The sequence below is a fragment of the Haplochromis burtoni genome, unplaced genomic scaffold (assembly GCF_018398535.1).
Source record: "Haplochromis burtoni strain Fernald_Lab_line unplaced genomic scaffold, NCSU_Asbu1 Contig_141, whole genome shotgun sequence".
Lineage (NCBI taxonomy): Eukaryota > Metazoa > Chordata > Actinopteri > Cichliformes > Cichlidae > Haplochromis > Haplochromis burtoni.
The window spans coordinates 1,257,084-1,277,382 of record NW_024582502.1 but is presented as its reverse complement, the minus strand read 5'-3'; the positions used below and the strand labels follow the sequence as shown (position 1 = coordinate 1,277,382).

Sequence of the window (20,299 nt, the reverse complement as noted above, 5' to 3'; positions counted from 1 at the left end):
TCTGCTTTGTGCTCGTGTACCTGATAGTGAGCCAGCGTGTTGAGTCTTTTCCAGTCGTTGTCAATCTTAGTTGTGACATCTTCATCCTGCAGTATGATTCTGGCTATCCGACCTTGACGCCATTCTTTGAAAAGAGGAAAGCCGAGTTGATGGCAAAAAGCACAAACACAAATTGCATGTGTGTGTCATGAAACTGTGTATCACTTGCCATCATTTTGCATTTGTGTTTTTTATATTTTCAATGTAAAAGAGGTAGTAGGTTTATTAAATTTTACACTGCAAAATTACATTAAAGCAACTAACAATTGATCAAAAGCCTGTATCCAATGTGAGAAAAGTCCCTGGACTTAACATTCCCGAGAACAACAGAGAATTGATACTCTGTCGTTTGCCTCATTTCCACAGAGCAGTTTATTCTCTTTAAGCTTATTGGTTTTTCTTACTGAGTGGCTATTTGCAACATTAAAAGTCCAGATAATGATGCCGCATGCTTACTCTGCAGTATCGTGCAGCAAGCAAGCAACGTTAGCAGCAACCCGAGTCACTGAGGGAGGGGCTAAAATGAGAGCAGGGTTCTTTATGGTAAAAGCTCGAGATATTTTAATCTGTTGGATGGATAAACTGCTGTCACACCAAAAAAAATAATAATAATAATTAAAGAAACGCATTTTAATCAGAGAGCTGCATCAAGTAAGTTAAACTTCTTAGTTGTGAGGTATGCATACAAGAATGTGCGGGCCATACTAACTACTGAGTTAGTCATTTTAAGTTTCGGCAAAATGGACAAGCCTGCTGGATCACTTTTATTTCCATCAAACAATGTGGCATCCTTTCATTCCTAACACATCACTAAGTCCATATTGATACAGATATCAGTTTTTGCCCATTAAGATCTGATCTATGCATGTCTTTTATCCTGTCTTTCTTCTCTTACTCCAACCGTTCACAGCAGATGGCCCTGCCCCGCCCTGAGCATGGTGTTGCTGGAGGTTTCTTCCTGTTAAAAGGGAATTTTTCCTTCCCACAGTCGCCAAAGTGCTTGCTCATACGGGGTTTTTCTCTGTATGTATTATTGTAGGGTCTACCTTACAATATAAAGCGCCTTGAGGTGACTGTTGTTGTGATTTGGGGCTGTATAAATAAAATTGAATTGAATGTATATTTAAATTATACACATATATTACATACATATATATGGGTTTCTAGACTTTTCTAATGCTTTTAAGTCATCAAAAAAGTTTTTCAGATTAACGTCATGGCAATCTGGGCTTAAAGGCATCGCTGAATGTAGTATGTTCATTAAAGCTAAAATGGGACAATGAGCTACAGTGCACTGATCTCACCCGACTACTGGATTTATACAATTCTTATTGCAGACGTCTAAACAAAATGACTGGAAAAAAACAAATGAATCGGCTTTTATTTGATTTTATCTCATTAAGCCTGCACATACAGTCCTGCATGTCTTACCCAGGTCCATATCAGAAGCCTTTGGCCTTTGCGAATAGGGGCTGCCTTTGTACACGGCATCGAGCAGCTTCTCTTTGACCTGAGTGATAGTGTCGCAGTTGAGACACTTGACTGTCACCTCCGGGGCGTTCTCATTCTCTGGATTTACACAGTGCAGCGTCTGGAAACATTTTTTAAAAAAGCATAAAAATGGAAGAAAAATGGAAAAGACAAAAGAAATTAGGCTTTATCAGGAATATGTCAAGAGCGCTGCAAACAATGAGCACTGGTTAGCTGAATGGTGTAAACGGTTGTTCAGGTTGTCCAGCATCACTCTCACACCCAGTTTGTTTACAGCAGCTCATTTTCAAACCTGGACACATCCCTCGTCTATTTAGGCAGTTTGAGAACATAATAACTCGGCATTTGCACTTGGGAGCGGACCAAAACAACTGTAGCAGACCCCGCTGATGAGTAGGTTTGCCTGCATGTTTCCAAGCTAGACCTGAATAGTTCTGTTTTGTTAACACTGGGCAGCAAATGGGACGGTCCACGGCCAACTCCCTCCAAATGCACCGCACGCTTTAACAACCCGCATTTCAGCAGCTGACTGTTTAGACTCTCATGTGACTAAAACTTAACAAATCGAATGATTCGGTCCCGAGCAGATGAAACGGGCCTCGAGACACAGCGAGTTTACTGACCAGTGTTTTGTAGTCAATCTGTTGTCTGATGAGCTTGTCCTCACTAAGGGAGTAGCGGGCTTCTCCTGTGATGGCGTCGATGGGTCCCTTCTCCATCTGCTGCTTGATGGCACAGTAAAGCATGAAAAGAGGCTCCCCGGCACACTCCTGGCGAGAGACGAGGCAGAAACAGACGAGTTATCTGGAGATCAAACACAGCGCGATTTTTCTCTTTTATGTCAGAAACAGTCCTAAAGAGGGAAAACCGCCCAATAATTCAAAAATCCCCCCAAAATTTAAAATGAAAATAAACAAAACCCCTAACAGAACTTAATAAACACAGTGATTCAATTTAAATCTGGTTCCTAAGAACGTTTGCTACTCTGAAGACACTGGGAATACTTAAATGTGTAAATTAATAACAGCGATGCAAAATGCTGTGTGTAGTAAGGCGCTCACATAAATGAGTAAATGAGGTAAGTGTGTGTTTTTGCAAGTGTCTGGAGAGCAATTAAAAACAACAAAAACTGGGTAGAATTTACGGTCAGTGGCCACTTCATTAGATACACATTCCCAGTAGTGGGTTGTTGGGGTTTTTGGCCTACAGAACTGCCTCAATCCTTTGTGGCATACATTCAACATTCCTCAGAGATTTTGGCCCATGCTGACATGACAGCATCACACAGAATACATCCATGGTGGGAAATCTTCTATTCCACCAAATCCCAGACATTTGGGTTGAGTGGACTGATCAGGTGGATCATTCTGGACCTGAGATGGTTGTGTGGCACCAACAACTACGTCAAACTCACTTTTCTTCCTCCTTCTGATGCTCTCTTTGAACTTCAGCAGTTTAGTCTACTGTGTGACTAGCTGATTAAATATTTGTGTTAATGAGCAGCTGAAAAGGTGTACCTAATGAACACTTTTGGAATCGTGACTTATCCGTTCATCTTTCAAGAAGAGGGTGACAAAATACATGAATAATTAAAGAGCTTGACGGTGAAAACTTAAAAAAAACAAAAAAAACAGGATTCATTTGCTCAAACTGGAGATGGAATATTTCTGTAATTGTGTGCAGAGTAACATCCAAGTTAATGCATCACGGACCGTGCTGACCGGCGACTGACATGGCTGGAAAACTGCATGAAAAAGAATTCTTCACAGTCACGTTTCCCTCTCACTCCCCCCTTTATAGCCTCTCTGTCCGTGTGTGTCCGATAAAACGGCACCAAGGATTTTACATTTGGTTTCCCCAGACGTTCAAATTCAGATGCAATTTTCTGTGCCGTGGTGAGCAGTCAGAGGCGATAAATTAGGTGCGGCAGCTGCTTTTCTCCCTCCTTTGTTGTCATACGGTTCTTCCCGTATTTTCTACCTCTGAATAAGGAATGCCTCAAAATGTTTACAGCGTGAAATCAAAAAAGCAACTTTTAGAGTTTCCTCAATTATGCAAAACACACATCATCATCATCATCAAAAAAAAAAAAACTTTAGTTAAATTAGTTACTAGTGATTGAATTTCTGGCTTTCTTTAACAAATCCTGGCAATTTCTAACACTGTCAATGATCTGTAAACGAACGAGATGAAATTTCAGACCTACCCGGAATGACGTCTCAAGATGTGAAGGACACAGTGGTGTTATGTAAACATCTTTCCTTTTTTTTGTTCCAGAGGGAGGCTGAAAGCAGCGTTACGTAAATCTTTTCAGCCTTCTCTCGGAGCCGAGCTTATGCGACCAGACATAGATGTTATAAATATGTTGCCCACTCTCCGCTCCATCAAAGACACTTGCCAATCAATAGTGTCATTAGTCATCACTTGGGCCCAAGGAAAAACACTTGCGAATGAAGTAGCGGCAGTTTAGAGGAGAGAGAGAGGACACATCACAGCCAATACTCATCCTGACGAGAGTTTAATGATCGACCGCGCAGTGCTCAGGGAGACACTTCAGACTGTGTGCGCGTGTGCGTCTGCTAGAGATGCATGAGGTCCAGCTGAGAGCAGGGGAAAGTACTAATTTATCCGTCTCACCTTCAAGCACACTTAACAACTCGCTTTTTCTTTCTAGCGCGTGCATTCCTCCCTTGCGTCCTTTTTTCCTTCTTTTCCACCATAATAAAAATCCTCAGTTCTTTATTGTTACACCATCTTCCTTCTTTACTTTTTCATCTATTTCCCTCATATATATTCACACATTACATTGCAAAGTCCAATGTAAAAAATAAAAAGTATAGGTTTGTCTTCAATACAGTGGCTAAAATGGCCATCGCCGTTCCACCTAATTGTGTTTTTTTGTGGTCACATATGTAGTACACCAATGGTGGAGGCGAAGAGAACCGGTAGGTGTTTTAATCAGCGCCTGCACCTTCAAACTCAAGATATGAAGGATCGTACCTATGTTTTATCATCTGAGAGGCGTCCCTTTCACCAAAGAAGCGAAAGAGACAACGGGACCTGCATCTGGATAAAATGCCACACATCAAGCTTCTTAAACTGAAGTCAGAGCATTAATACATGGAAATACGAATAAACATCCTTAGTTATTCCCAATACTGTCACAATTATTTACTGTCAGCAGATTAAACATGTGACCCTTCCTTCTCCAAACAGTTGCCAACTAGCCAGCTAAAACAACAACAGCTGCTTATGTTGATTGAGCGTCAAAGTCCACCAATGCTAGATCTATCCCACTAACAGCCACTAACAGCCACTAACAGCAGCAAAAACAGCAGCGCTTACCAACAGAAAAGTTCAGAATATCCTCAACAACTCGGATCAGCATCGCTGTCATCAGACAGAATTCGTATCTGAGTCCTATTACAAAGTTTTACAGCCTCCTCCAGAAACGAGGACACGTAATAACATCTGACATAAACAGTCGACTAACTGATTGTGTACTTGAACTGGGAGGTATTTGAAATTCAGTTTACGGCAATCTGTGAACTACTGACACCTAGTGGTCATATTTACCACACTGTACCTTTAAAGTCAGAAGCCCGCATCATTCTCTCAGTGTTACAAAAAGGTTTCAACAAGTACGACAGACGACAATCGTGCAAACCAGCGTGGTTCTGCAGTACTTCAATCTAAAAAAAATCCACCTCAGCATGAAGGCTGTGACAAAGCAAGCTAGAATATAACCACTCAGTGTGAGCAAAGGGCCATCATGTTCTGCTTGTGCTAGTGTCGCTAACCTTAGCCATGCTTTGCAAACTGATGTGACATGGAGTGTGTGGGATTTTATGCGTGGTTCCACGTTTTGGCAATATTTGGAAGACTTTTTATAGAAGGATGTGATTCATAGCATCAAACTGGTCTTAAATACACACATAATGGTTATTGCTTAACTTAGTTCATTAGCTTGTTCTAAAATTAAACTGTTTTCTGACTGATAAGATGGGTCAGATTTTTTGCTTCTAACTTGGGCAAATTAGGAAACTAAATTATCAGTCAGCAACATCTGTACTCTTTACTCCCAATTTTCTCAGCTTTTTTTTTTTTTAACTTTCTTTTACAATTTCCTTCTCATTTTATTCACTTGCACTTCAAATAATTGCTCCTGCTTCCTGTCATCCTTATTTTTCATTGCTTTCCCCTTTCTCTGCCCTCTTTTCACATCTTTGCCCTGCCTTTCTCTTTAACTCTCTATTTTCCTAACTCCTAATTGTCACCCGCAACCTCCATTCATCTCCCCTCTCTCCGCCACCTCCGATGCCCATCTCTGACCTCTCCCTCCCCTCTTCTCTCCGTCATTCCATTGCTGCACACTTTAAGAAGCTCGTTAGCATCTGGGCCAATTAGGTGGGCAGCTGCTAACGAGACAGAGCGAGCATACATTACAGCATTACGCTTCGGCTTTCTGCCTCAGTTGCTCGGCCGCTGCATGCTTGTCTATGAAATTTGCCTTTACTCCGCACGCTGCCTTCATTAGGGCAGCCTAATTGTATCCTGACATTTACATTTTAGGGGTATGATGACGGCTCTGGCTGTACAGGGAGAGGAAGAGGCTCACATTCCTACATTGCACTGAATGCTGTGTATTTATTAGTTTCCAGATTTAGAGATTTTATAGAAATAAAAATAATATTAATAATGATGACAATGAAAGCAGTTTAGGTAATTACGGTTGTTTGTTTTGGTAGAATTTAAGGACTTATTCCTGTAATATTCCAGTTATTGATTAATCACAATGAGAGATTAACGCGCAATTTAACACCATCTTCTACACAGTCCACCCTCTCTTTCCCAAAATTACTCAACTTTCTTTTCTGCTGTGACTCCAATAATTATCACATTGCACTCTTAATATGATTAGGATTATACTGGCATATGAGGACAGCTCCAAGTCTTTCCGTATGTAATTAAAGTGTGGAAAGGAGAAGGGGAAACCCAATGAGAAGGACGAGAGAAGCATTAAAGAAAAAAAAGAAAATCGCCTCACTCGGCTGTGCAATAGAGAGAGTAGGGGATGACGGACGGGAGAAGATAAAGGGAAAGGGCGACGCGCGAGGACAACGCGACCGACGTCCCGCCCCTGGTGAGGCGAACGACCTCAAGGCAGAAAGGAGACTGACAGCGGAGCAATGACAACAAGAAACGAGGCAGATGAAAGGGAGATCAGAGGAAGAGAAGATGTGAGCTAAAAGAACAACAGAAAAGATCAGTGGAGAGGATGTGTCAGCTACACGAGTAAAATTACGTGAGGGGAGAAGATCTGTGGGCTTACCTAAAGAAAAAAAAGTCATTAAAAACAGAGAAGAAAAGGGTGCTGCTTAGAGGCTTTGATGATTTACTCTTATGTGTTCTGCACTGCTGAGGGAAGAAAACATGAAGGCCAAACAAGAAAGGCTTTTAAATAAAAACACACTGAGGTAAATGGAATAAAGAATTAATATAAGTCGGGAGCGTTAAATTAAGACTATTAATGCGAGTGATCGTTCCTTACCTTTAGGAACTTATACAAGAGGAATGTGAACCAGTTGGTCAGCATCTTCTCAGCGACAGACTCGGTTCTGATGCAAACAGAGAAAAGAAGGCAGAAACACGATGCTTGAAAAGAGACGTTTAAAGGAAACAACAACAGACCAACAGAGCTCTGATATCTCTGATAAAAGAAAAGATTCTCAGCCCTCATAAACATGAAGCAATTCTTTTATTAAAGGTTTATTTATTCAAATAAGTAATCATTAAAGAAAATATACTCAGTGTAAATGAATGTCAATCAAGTTCATTTCACCAGAGTCCATTAAAGTTGACGTGTTACATTATTACATTGTGACAAAATCACATGGAAATTTTTCAAATCTGTACTGCAACTTAAGAAAACAGCAGCAAACAGAAACACGCTGCAAAAGCATGTGAAACACAACAGAAGTTAAATAAAACACAATGAAAAAAACATTTTATAAAACACGACAGAAGTGTTTTTGGGGACACAAAAATGTGACGGAACAGCTGCAGAAGTGACAGAAAGCAAAAGGATCGCAGCGAGACACACTTCAAAGAGGAGGAGGATTCATCTCGTCGTGACAGAGATAAAAAGGTTGTTCGCATTATATAATATTGATACAGTATCGTAGATCCTATAAGCCTTTAAGATGCTTTCTGTTAGCTTTTCACTTCCGCAGCTGGTCCGTCACATTATTGTCTTCCGAAAAACTTCCATTTGTTTCTTTTGTGGCATTTTTTCTGTTTCCCTTGTGTTTTTGTGCTTTGGCAGCATTTTTGTATTTGCTGTACGTTTGAACTCTCTGCAGAAAGAATGACATCATATGGTACTCATTACAAAAACAGTATTTAAGTCTGGTTGGAGTGAAGGAGCTGCTCTTGATTTCCAAAGAATTATCCGAAAAAACTGACATGGACATGAGGATTTTTGTGGTAAGTCTTTCGTAAAAATGGTTTAACGAAATAAAAGTATAACCCCGTAGACAATAGAGTGCTTATCAAATTGATTAGAGCATCTGTCACGGAAACAAGAAAATACAAATATTTGAGAAATTTGCGAAAAACTGAAAATTGAAAACTACTCAATTCACATCTTTGTACCCAAATTTGAGCCGACACACTGAAACTTCTCTGAGAATCAAGCATAAAGTTTAACTGAAACTGATTTTCTGTTTAAGAATGCAAGTAAATATCTGTCATTTAGCATCTTAATCAAAAATGAATCATGCGTTTTTGTAAAACAGCCCATGAACATTTGTGGATCGCAGTAGTTCTATTTCAGAATGAAAAATATCACCATTTTGATAAAGAACTTGCACATACATCTGGTACACCCAGAGAACTGCTGCTCGCTGAATATTTTCTTGCTTTTGGACTGTTCTCTGCAAACCCGAGAGATGCTTGTGTGGGAAAGTCCCAGCAAATCAGCAGTTTCTCAAAATCACAATCACCTTTCCTCCACATTCTGATGCTCACTTTGAACTTCTGCAGGTCATCTCGCCCATGTCTACATGCCTAAGCGCTCTGAGCTGATCCATGTGATCAGATATTTGTGAGAATTACATGTCAGCATTAATAAAGTGGTGTGTGAGTGTATAAAGCTAGCTAACCATGACTGGTTAAAAACTACGATTTCCTGCAGGTTAAGACGTTAACCTGTGGTATTCTGCTGATTTCCAGCTTTCAGAAGGTGGACTGTCAAAACTGAACACTTAATATTAGCATAACTGTCCGTTATGCTAATATTGCTTTTCTGGAAGATGATGATGATTTTAATGAGCAAAGTGAGCAGAAATATAGATTCGGTCCATTTGCAGTCTAAGTTTGATGTAAACTAATACTTGAAATGAAAAAGTAAAATTAGACAAAAGAAAACAGAAACATTAAAGAGATATCCCTTTTTAAATAATATGTTTATGCTGGCTTTACTTCCTCACCTCCTTAGCAGCAGTTTGGGATGGTTTTTGCTCTCCAGGTTTCTGTCTATCAGGTCGGATAACAGCTGTTTCAGGACCCCGGTGGCATACTCCATCTCCCCCTGCAGGGCCGTCATGATCAGAGACGCCACATTGCCTCGATCCCGCATCGAAAATGACCTACAAATACATTCAATGTTTTAAAAAAGGATCCTTTACAAGTGATTGACCTTGTTTTTGTTTGGCCCCATCTGAATTGTTCCTGGAAATACGTACGCAAGGTTAACCTCATAGCAATTCATTTAAATATTAATGCACATTTTATCTTAATTAAACTCTGTTTAGTCATAAAACATTTGGCTAAGTTCCTTACAGTAACTGTAGAGCTCCTAAAATGTGTTACTGCTTTCATAAACATACCTTTGCTTTTCTTTTCTTTTTTTCTTGATGCATTCATGTTTGTAAAAGCACACGTTCCCACCATATTACCAAAAATGGAAGAACACTTATGAAATATACGAGTAAATAATGACAAACCTCTGGGCCTCCAGGGTTCGTATGAACGTCAGCAGGAAGTGCTTCTTTGTCAGCAGCTGGCCGAACAGGGTGAGCGCCTTCTCAACATTGGCAGGGACCTGGAGACATTGGGTGTTGTAGACAGGGTTAAAGGGCTGCTTCATGAGAGGTCACTTCAAATAATGAGGTCAGAGGTATGTGAAAGTAATAGCGGTGAAGCAAAGGCCCAGGCTTCAGGCTGCTCTGATTCCAAGACTTTTTAAAATTAGTAGATCTGTATGATATCAGTGAATATTCCTTATATGGTCCCAGGAACATAGCGCTGGCTGTGAGCACAGAAGCTCCCCGAACCTACTATTTAAGTCTTGTGTTGATGAGGGGCAGCCAATCAGAAAGCAGCTGGCTTAAAAGGGAAGGGGTGCTGAAACAGCTTGTTTCAGACAGTGAATGTACTCGGGGGCTATTTTTGAATTGTGAAACACTGAAAGCTGCTCTAGTAGTCCAAAAAGGAAAACATACAATCACCAATAAGCATAATAGGACTCCTCAAGCTTTGGATTCCTTAAACAATATCACAAAAGATTGCGATACGCACAGTACAAGTAATGAATCTATGACTCACTCTGGGCAAAGAGAGATTCCGAACACGTCTGCAAGTAGACATATGATGAGCTCAGACTGGCTTGTTAAACAGCGAGGTAAGACTGATTGGCTACTCTCCTCTCCTGCTGTGCTGCCGTGCGGCGTGTTCCACTTCAGATGATTTCAGCGGACAATTTTGACACGATTGTCTTCTTGACATCGGGGTCTGGGGTGTGTGCGCGTGGCTCAAAGCATCCTCCAGTTGAATATCGATAAGACGAGAATTTGAATTTACGGTCCTGAGCTTTAGCCATCTCACACGTTATCTCTGTCTGCGATGTTAGCGGTTAAACTCTACTTGTTTGGTATAATCACACCTGCTAGTGGGCTGAATGTGTTATACTACTTAAACGCCCTTAACTGAATCTTTTAATAACCCGCTGTCGCATGGGGAACTCTGGCTTTTTATCAGTTTGAGGAACTTTCTTAGAATGTCGAAAGTCTAATCAGACCGGCCTGAACCAGCCGAGCATGAGAGGGAGTCCTCTGTCAAACAGAGCGGGAGGGAAAAGATGGAGGAAGGATGAAGCATTAGGGCATAGCAGCATTGCGTATCTGTGTGTGTGTGTCAGGGTTGGGTACAGAGGTGCACCCTGCTTGTTCCACTGGCTGGCACTTGTCACTACTTATCAACAACACGCGAAACCCCCTGAAGACGCCTTTCTGACGCTCACTCGCTCCATCTTCCTCATCGCTTTAATTCTCTCTCTCGCACTTATTTTTGACTGTTTCGCATCATTGGTGTCTCTCTCTCTCTCTCTCTCTCTTGTTTTAATTTCTCCCTCTCTCCTTGGTTTTGTGTGTCATCCTTGCACACACACACACACACACACACACATCACATCTACCACTCCCCCTCTCTCTCCTACTTTCTGTCGTCATCCTTTTGTACCACTGTAACATCTATTCTTTCTCTCCTCCGACATGCAATAATAAAGTGTCTGGGCCTCTCTGTAAAGTGCTAAATGAGATTCTCGGCCTCCAGGGTGGATGGTGAGTGCAATGTGTGCGCATGTGTGTGCGTGTTGGAAAAAAGAGGGAGTGTGAGCGAGATAGAATGAGATTAGACAGATGGAGTTGCATGTACATACTACGCAGGCAGGGTCTTCACCAATTTTTCCAAGATAGATTTAAGGTTTGTAGATTCACAAATCTGCAAGACTGTGTGTGTATGCTTGGATGTGTGTGTGTAGGTGTGTGTGTAGGTGTGTCACGTGGCTGTTAAGCTTAGGGTGAGAGCAGTCACGCAGTGCAATAAAGCTAGGAGCATTGGTTTACCCAAGTCATTGGATTACAGCGGCAACCCCTGGGGGCAATACAGACGGTTACGGAAGGAAGTCTAGACATAACAATAAAATACGTAAGCACCTTTTACCTCTGTGCCTGCCTGACACCCAAAGTTAAAGGTGTACTCACACTTTTGGGATTTTGGATTATGGAAAACGGAGTTTAAACATGTTCTGTTTGTGATGTAATCCTAAAACAATGTACAGTAAATCTAACTGTGATGAGCATACATAGAAATATTCCAGTGTTAGAAAACCAGCACTGCTCAGTGTTAGCCATTGTTAATCTTCAAAACTGACTAGGTTACTTTTAAACATATAACACTGTCAAAAGTGTTAATTTTGACCCAGATGAAGGCCCTAGCATGCGAATGGTCAGAAGAAAGCAAAAAAAGTATAATGGAGACAACCTGAGCCAATTCCACTACACCTGGTGCGCGGGGGGAAATGATCAATATGGTCTTTGTGACATTTTTGTTTGGTGGTGTGCCTTGTGATTTTTCTAATGTGAAATATGTGCCGTGGCTCCAAAAGGTTGAGAAACACTGCTATAGAGGTCCATGGGATCACAGCCCTCTGCCTTAATGGTAAATGGTAATGGCCTGTATTTATATAGCGCTTTACTAGTCCTTAAGGACCCCAAAGCGCTTTACACATTCAGTCATCCACCCATTCATACACTGGTGATGGCAAGCTACATTGTAGCCACAGCCGCCCTGGGGCGCACTGACAGAGGTGAGGCTGCCGGACAGTGGCGCCACCGGGCCCTCTGACCACCACCGGTAGGCAACGGGTGAAGTGTCTTGCCCAAGGACACAACGACCGAGACCGTCGGAGCCGGGGCTCGAACCGGCAACCTTCAGATTAAGTGATTACAATGTTGGTAAATGCTTTCCTGATGAGTTTAACTTTTGGGACATGTTAAAATTTAAAAATATATAAAAATGGAGGATTATGCATGGTCTAATGACTTGTGACTCAAAAGTCATTAGTTAATCAGCAAGTCGATTCAGAGTCAGACCTGCCTATCTTCAACGGCAGAAATGCTCATCTTGAAGCTTCCTAACGGAACTTCAGAAAACAGCAGATGATGTCACTGTCCATCTTTTATACTGTGGTCTACGGTGAAATGTTGGCGAGAAGCCTCAAGCTGAGCACTTTTGTCATCAAGGTGTATTGCGATGGGAGGAGTGGCTCTCATATAGAAAACAAAGGACTCTACACACTCCTATGGCAGGAACTTGTCAATCAGTATGTTCACTATAATTTAGAAATGTGAGAAAGAAAATCACAAGAAAGAATGCAGGTTTTGGCATGGCCTCACTTCCAGATCTGGAGAGTCCATGAGTGAAAAATAGAAACACTGGAATATTAGCCCTTATAGTAGCAAAGTGGGTTTTCAGAAATTGCAATCTGTGTAGCGGCTCGGTTCCAATAACTGATTCCATTTTGGATCTGGTTTGCTTCCTTCAAAATACCTGGATTTATTAAGCTCTGATGAAGATAAATCTCTCATCTAACCTCACTGCCAGGGATTATAACAGTTAGCGGCTGTTAATTCCATCATGGGCATAATGAAACACATTGCTGTGTCTTAATAAAATGCTCTGTTAAGCCTAAATTGAACCAAATTTCATATATTCAAATCATATATATACAGGCACACACACACACATACATATATATATATATATATTTAATCAACATCTATGTTAGGCTGCTCTTTCAATACAAATAACACTGGGACAAAAGAAAATGATTTTCAACCTAATTAAATTTCTGACTTGGAACTAATTTAGATTTGTTAAACTGTCTTGTTAAAGAAACACAAAGGGAAAGCAAAGAAGGAAACAAAAGAAAGAAAGTACATTTCCCACTACTACATTCCTGCTGTTCTAGATGCTCTAAGGACTCTGTTCGTTCAGATTTAACATTATCTGTAGTTTGTAAATACAGATTGATAGTCTGTGCTCATAGCCAAAATTGTTGCCTTTCAAAAATAACTCGGGGTGAATCACAGAAAGGAATAAAAAAAGAGATACCAATGGCAGCTATGACACCACCCAGGGGGATTTTATTTCTAACAATATGAATCAACGTTCTGGATTAGAGCGATTAAATTAAGCTGTAAAAGGTCAAACAAATTACTCTTCGACTCCAAAAAGTCAGCGCTCCAATCAAAGCCAATGGAGCAGCACCAGATTCTACATCTTAATGATACTGCTGATTGCAAACTTGGCTCTCTGGTTTTTAGTTTTGGAGGGGAGTAGTTTATGTTGACATACTATTAATTCTCCTTCCCTTGGTCTCAGCGGTAAGACGTCTTTATAAATCAGGTTCACTATTTCAATTTGGCTGTGCTGGCAAGGAGTTTGCATATACTGGTTCATTTAATAACTTTACAGTGATTTATAATGCCAACAACAATCCTAGGAACTGTGAATCTAATTTTCTTTTTGCTTTGTTCCCCTTTGCCTTTCCTGCATCTTTTTTAACATGTCTTACATAACATTCTTTTTCAGTCAATTCAAAGCAATACTTACTGTATAACTCTTTTTATCTACATCAAAAGAATAAGGTGAGTTTCTGTCCCTTGAGATCCGACTAATGATGATACTATGGCTCTTGAAAATTCATTCACATTCATTGAGACAAGCTGAATACATTAAGACGAAGTAGGTAAAATATAGGTTATGTCATTGCTTTAAGGTGTTCAGCATCTGGAGTTCTTGTCACATCTCAGGCTTTTTAAGAGTCCTTCCTTTGATGAAACGTGTCATGGGATAATGCTACATAAGTTTCCAGCAGTAAAGCTAGTGGGACAGTTTTAATACCGATAAACAGAATTTTCAGAATACTTCTATGGCAAACTTTTGTCAAACTAGGTGAACTACTTTAAGTAAAGCAGCAGCTGTATGTATCCATGTTTGGTGTTAGTTTGTTAGTAAAGCCTCTACTGTAGCTGATTATACATTGTTAGTTTGTTTCAGTCTCAAGTTTGGTCGGTGGTGTACTGACCCGTACCTCCATCTCCTTGAGCACAGGATGGTCCTCAATCCCAGGGAAAAGAACTCTCATTGCATAGGTCCGATAGTCTAGGAAGGGAATCCCAGCTCCATCCAGCTCCTGGGTTAGTTCATGGATGTCTGTCTGTAGCTCAGCGAAAGCTATCGATGGAGAAGAGATAATTGGTTATTATCTGTATGACCGAACAGTAGCACTGCCTTGATGTTTCATCATGTGTTAAGTTGCCCAGTTAGCAGAACAACAAAGGATCTGTCTCTGTAGCTAGTCTTAATTGATCACTCATACTAACACTTTAGCTGGTGAAATTTACAATAAGATCACTTCATTTCATGGTAACTACCACAATGAGTGAAATAAACCCAAGCTTTTGTAAATATAATTTTGCAATGTAAAAGCAAACATTGTGGAAGTGAAAAGGTTGACTTTTTATCAATCAATAAGCTAGCTTCCTCGATTGAAGGACATAGCATAACCTTTTTACCTATGTTGCTACAGGTTTATTTAAATATCCAGTGGGAGAATGTAAATTAGATTTCACTGTAAGGAGACAAGGGCCCTTTCTCATTTCTCAAGTACGCGAGTCCTTACTCGCGTTCTCGGCGAGTCCGGACTTGCTGAGAGCGCGAGTATGGACTCGCAATTTGTACAATTGGAACACCAGCGTACTTGACGATGTCACAGGTCCGGAGTTTTTACTGCCGTCCCTTCTTAATTTAACTGTGATTAATATGTTATGAAGCTTAACTTTAATCTCCGCCAAACCGATTTACCCTATTAATAAAAATAGTGTACATGTATACCTTAATAAAAATAAGCAGGTGAGAAATTAGAACGCTTTTATTTTTACTTTAGTAGACACTCAAAAGTTACAACAGACAGCTGCTGGGGTTTGGAGGAGAACTGAACAAATATTTAAAATATAATCTGATCATTTTGAAGCAGCCTTCAGAATCTCCACGTATTAACATGCTGTTTTTGTTCCCGGTGAAAATGTTTCCTTCTGAATTGAATTACAACTCAGCCAAACCCATTTACTCAGGAACAAATAAAACACTGAAATAAACCAAAAATTAACATTTCGAAGTTATCTAAGAGACTTATATATCATGTTTAACCTGAGTAGTGAAAGACTGCGGGGCTGTGTGTGTGTGTGTGTGTGTGCGTGCGTAGCTGTGCGTGCGTGCGTGCGTGTGTGTGTGTGTGTGTGTTCGAAACGATGTACCGGGAGTCCGCTACTCTCGCTGGCTCTAGTGATATGGAGCTGGTGGGTAACAGACGTTTGGAAATATATGATATCTTGATAAATCGAGCAGATATTTGAAGCTTACACAGCTACATTCTCGCTTGAAAATAACTTAAAAGTTTATTTTGTGACAGAGAAAGAGTAATATTTAAAAGGTTTTAGCCGCGCTCCTCTGCCATTAGCCATTAGCTTAAAATGTACTTTTCAGTGGCTAATTGGTTCTGGCTTGAAACAGCTTAGGAGCTAGAGCTGTTCAACAGTAATGCCACCAAGACTATAAGCCTCATACTTTATACCACCAAATGTGCATATACTATCAATGTTAGCATCCATGATTACATGGATATGTATTGATGTATGTGTATGTATTTGAAAGAAAACAATATTTTATTATCACGTTGCTGCTGAAGCACAGCGAGTAGCCATTAGTAAGACTATTGTAAAAGTGAACAATCATAAAATTGATGTTTGTGAGTTATATTCATGAAAACTGTTGTAAAAGTGTATATTTTAACCTATAGCAGGATCTTCTACTAAACTTAACCTGTAGTTTGGTAGCAAGTGAAATATTGGCCCTAGCCAATGGATGAAAGTCCTTTTATCTTTTAATCAAGAACACTAATATCAGGTGATTTTCACCCACGTGTAAGGATAGTGTTACAAAACTCCCATTAGTGTTCTAGGGTAAAAAATCTGACTAACTATACACGTGTAACAGTCTAACTGATAGAGTCATAACAGTGATCAAAAAACACTGAGTGTAAGGATAGTCACACAGATGATTCTGTGCTATAGATATCTATATATGGGTCAGATGAGGTGCCTGTCAGAGGCAAAGAAGGGAAAGCATTTCAGAAAGCACAACCACTGCAGAGATTTCAGGTAAAACGTCTCAACCTTAGAAAAAGAGCTAGACATCTGGATTGAGAATTAAAGGTCAGCAATGATTTAAAAAAAAAAACGATTCTTGCAAAGGAAGTAAATGAGGACCAAAATGCAGAATCACAAGAATATACAGACACTAAGTCATGATAAGACACAGACACAATCAGCAATTTAGTTATATTCAATGAAGGGCACGTTATTATGTGTGGGTGAGAAAGCATAAAATAACGGCATGATTCTATGTGTAACTAAGTGCATTCAGGTATACATAGATCTGAAGATAACACTAAACTATATATTTAACTTGCAGACAGGGCTAAAAACCTAGTTAACCAAATCCATTCCTTGGAGTCGTGGTCCTGACAATGTCAGCCTTTACTTATCCAGAAAAAAGGCCCAAAAACAATGAATCTCAAATGGAAATCCTGCTTGGGGAGAGAGAAAAGCAGAAACAAGAGACAGAAAACAAAGTTCCTGGAAAGGAAAGTCAATTAATTGCATGAGTGGATAATTATTAAGAGAGCAACGGATGAGTTTTCATGCATAATTTCCCCCAGCTGTTATTGGACTGTTTGGTCCACAAGAGAAATAGAGAAGAGAGGAAGCAGAGAAGATGAAGGAAAGAAAGGGAAAGACGAAGAAAGATCAGGCAGTAAAGAACTGAGAATGGAAAGCAGACATTGGATTGAGGGTATAAGTAATTGGGAATAAGGGTAAAAGACAAAAAAAGGCAGCACGGGAGACACAGCATGAAAGATAAAGGCAAAGGAGAGAATGACAAGAAGACAGGGAAGGAAAATGGCTTGAAAAATAGTCAAGGAGACACAAATTAGATGTAGGTTTTCTTTCAAGTCCTCACTTCATTTTCCACTCCACTTCTTCTCTCTTCTATCTATTAATCAGGCTCTTATTTACTGGCCAAAGGGTAAATCTGCTTAAAAGCATCTTAGCAGGCAGCCCTAGCGAAAATACGCTTTCAAAAAATATCCTCCTGATCAGCTGATATAAAACAAGACATAACAAAACCTCGAGCGCAGTTCAAAGCAGGGCCATAACCTTTCCTCGGCTGCAGCCATGGCCATGAATGGCTCTTGAACTATGACGGACCCATCAGCCTGTACTGTGCAGTGTGTTTATTTCTTGTGAAATGCTCATCCTTTACACGCTAAAATGTGTGTTATACGACAATCACAAGTAGCACAAGAGACAAAATGTCAGTGTTGCTAATAGAAATATCCCGACTCTGATTGTTGGATTGGATTTTTTTTGTAAATCAGTATCGAGGATAATTTAGAAACTTTTTTTGTTGGTTTTCACTGATGAAAATTTAAGTGCAGCATTTGTTCAGAGAGGCCACAAAGTCAAGCTCAGCTGTAATCCCACCAGATCATCAAACCTAAATGGCAACCTGCCATCAGCTGATGACTTCCAGAAATCAAATCAGCAAATCTCATCTAGAGCGCTTTTTAAGATTCTTGAGCAATGACCACAGATGCAGCCCATCTGCAACATCCACCCCAGCGCCCCACTTCATCCTCTCTGACCTAATGTCATATACACTCACTGTCCACTTGATTAGGTACACTTGCTGAACTGCTCATTAAAGCAAAGATATAATCAGCTAATCACATGGCAGCAACTTGCATTTGGGAGTGCATTCACGGTCAAGACAGCTTGTTGACCCATGGATCCATGATGATCTGGTATCATTGGTTCAGGATGGTATTAGTGGTGTAAAGGTGCTGGGGATGGTTTCTGCTGCTGCTGACCATGTCCATCTCCTTATGAGCACAGTGTACCCATTGTTTGATGATTGCTTCCAAGAGGATAACACATTTTTTTTCAAAGCCCAAATTATCTCAAGATGATTTCTTGAACATGGTAATAAGTTCAGTGTACCCAAATGGTTTGCACACTCCAGCAGACCTCAATTTAACAGAGCATCTTTGGGATTATGTGGAAATTTGCATTATGGATGTGTAGCCAATAAATCGGCTACATAAATGCATGATGCTTTCATGTCAGTATGGACCAAAATCTCTGCAGAATGATCTAGCATCTTGCTGAATAAAGAATTGAAGCTATTCTGAGAAAAGGAAAAAGGGGTATCTGACCTGGCCAGTGAGTACATCTTGTTTTTGATGCCTCCTGTCCTCTGTGCTGAGTCTACCTGCTGCTCTCTCTGGTTTATGTTTTCCACATATGCACATTTGGAAGGTTGAGAAGGTCCGTAAACAGAGCCATGCTGCCAAATCTAAATTAATGCAGGCAGAAATATTAATCTCCTTTTGACTTTAGTGGTCCCGACTGAACTAACTTAACCACAGGTAAAATTCTGACAACCTAAAATATAGCTTTTTGATTTGTGCTGTTTTATTATTATTATTATTATTATTATTATTATTATTATTATTATTATTATTATTAAATGTGTTGTGAGATTTTGTGACTGCAGGGTATGGTGTTCAAATAATCTGATATTTTATATCTATATAAAAAATGTTGCTCAGTTCCAATTTTCTGCTCTGTTGCATCTAAAAGTGTATTTTTTTCTGCAAGAAGACAATGTTTACTGCAGCTGACAATAAATGAGGGCTTTATGCCAAAGAGAGTATTCAGGATGTTTCACTTGATATAATGTGATGAGAAAAATGGAGAGAATATTTTTGTTTACCAACATCACACTAATATTTCAATATATTATGATCTCTATCTACAACACAAAAGGCAGCTGTAGTGTCGTCCAAATAGAGCTATCCATTGGAGCCAAAACACGCCTACTCCATTATGCAAGACTTAAAAAAGAAGGACTGATGGTAATGGAGCACTTCGCTGTCCGACTAGTAGCTTACTTGTGGTTCCTAGGGTATTTAAAAGTAGAATGGGAGGCAGAGCCTTCAGCTTTCAGGCCCCTCTTCTGTGGAACCAGCTTCCAGTTTGGATTTCAGAAACAAACACTCTGTAATTATAATTACAGTAATTATTGTAATCCGTTATTATCAGGTTGTCCTAAAAACTCCCTTCAGAAATGCTCAAAATGCTGTTGCAAGATTACTGACAGGGACTAGACAGACACAGCATATTTCTCCCATCTTAGCTTCTTTTCATATGGTCCCTGTTAGAATAAATTTAACCCCCTCCTCATATAAGATGTCTTAAATAATCAGGCCCCATTTTATCTTATAGTAACACTCATAGCAGTCGTATCACTCAAGCAGAGCACTTTGCTCTCAGACTTACTTGTGGTTTCTAGCGTATTTAAAAGTAGAATGGGAGGTTCAGCCTTCAGCTTTCAGGCCCCTCTTCTGTGGACCAGCTCCCAGTTTGACTTCAAGAGACAAACACCCTCTCTACTTTTAACATTAGGCTTAAAACGTTCCTTTTTGATAAAGCTTTCAGTTAGGACTGTCTGTCTATGTCTTTCCTGGGAAAATGCTCATGTGTTTCTGATAAGTAAACACACACACACAGAAACACACACAAAAGATCCCAGTCAACACAAAGTCTGGGAAGTGAAGTGTAAAAATGCCACAGCATTGAGTGTGCTCAAAGGAGCATGTAAACAATGCCTTACCATGAATTGGTTTGAAAGTTCATTTGCATTCATTTTCTTGCCTATATACTTTATACGGGACTCTTTAACAGGTCTTTTAACCCATAGAAGTGATGCTTCCCGGTCAGCAGTTGGGTTTGTAATGTGT

The 20,299-nt window shown here is 40.1% G+C and overlaps 1 protein-coding gene across 3 annotated transcripts in view; it reads right to left on the bottom strand.

Moving 5' to 3' along the window:
• LOC102303056 (plexin-A1) overlaps positions 1-20,299 on the bottom strand; it is a 315,477-nt gene that overhangs the window by 18,685 nt on the left and 276,493 nt on the right. For 2 of the 3 annotated variants that reach the window (XM_042224566.1, XM_042224567.1), the window contains exons 21-27: positions 14,462-14,610; positions 9,537-9,634; positions 9,021-9,179; positions 7,082-7,148; positions 2,154-2,300; positions 1,471-1,630; positions 21-124 (exon numbers count right to left, since the gene is read on the bottom strand). In XM_042224566.1, the coding sequence (XP_042080500.1) occupies positions 21-124; positions 1,471-1,630; positions 2,154-2,300; positions 7,082-7,148; positions 9,021-9,179; positions 9,537-9,634; positions 14,462-14,610 (884 nt within the window). The remainder of the gene's footprint in view (positions 1-20; positions 125-1,470; positions 1,631-2,153; positions 2,301-7,081; positions 7,149-9,020; positions 9,180-9,536; positions 9,635-14,461; positions 14,611-20,299) is intronic. The other variant, XM_042224568.1, reaches the window with a different exon arrangement.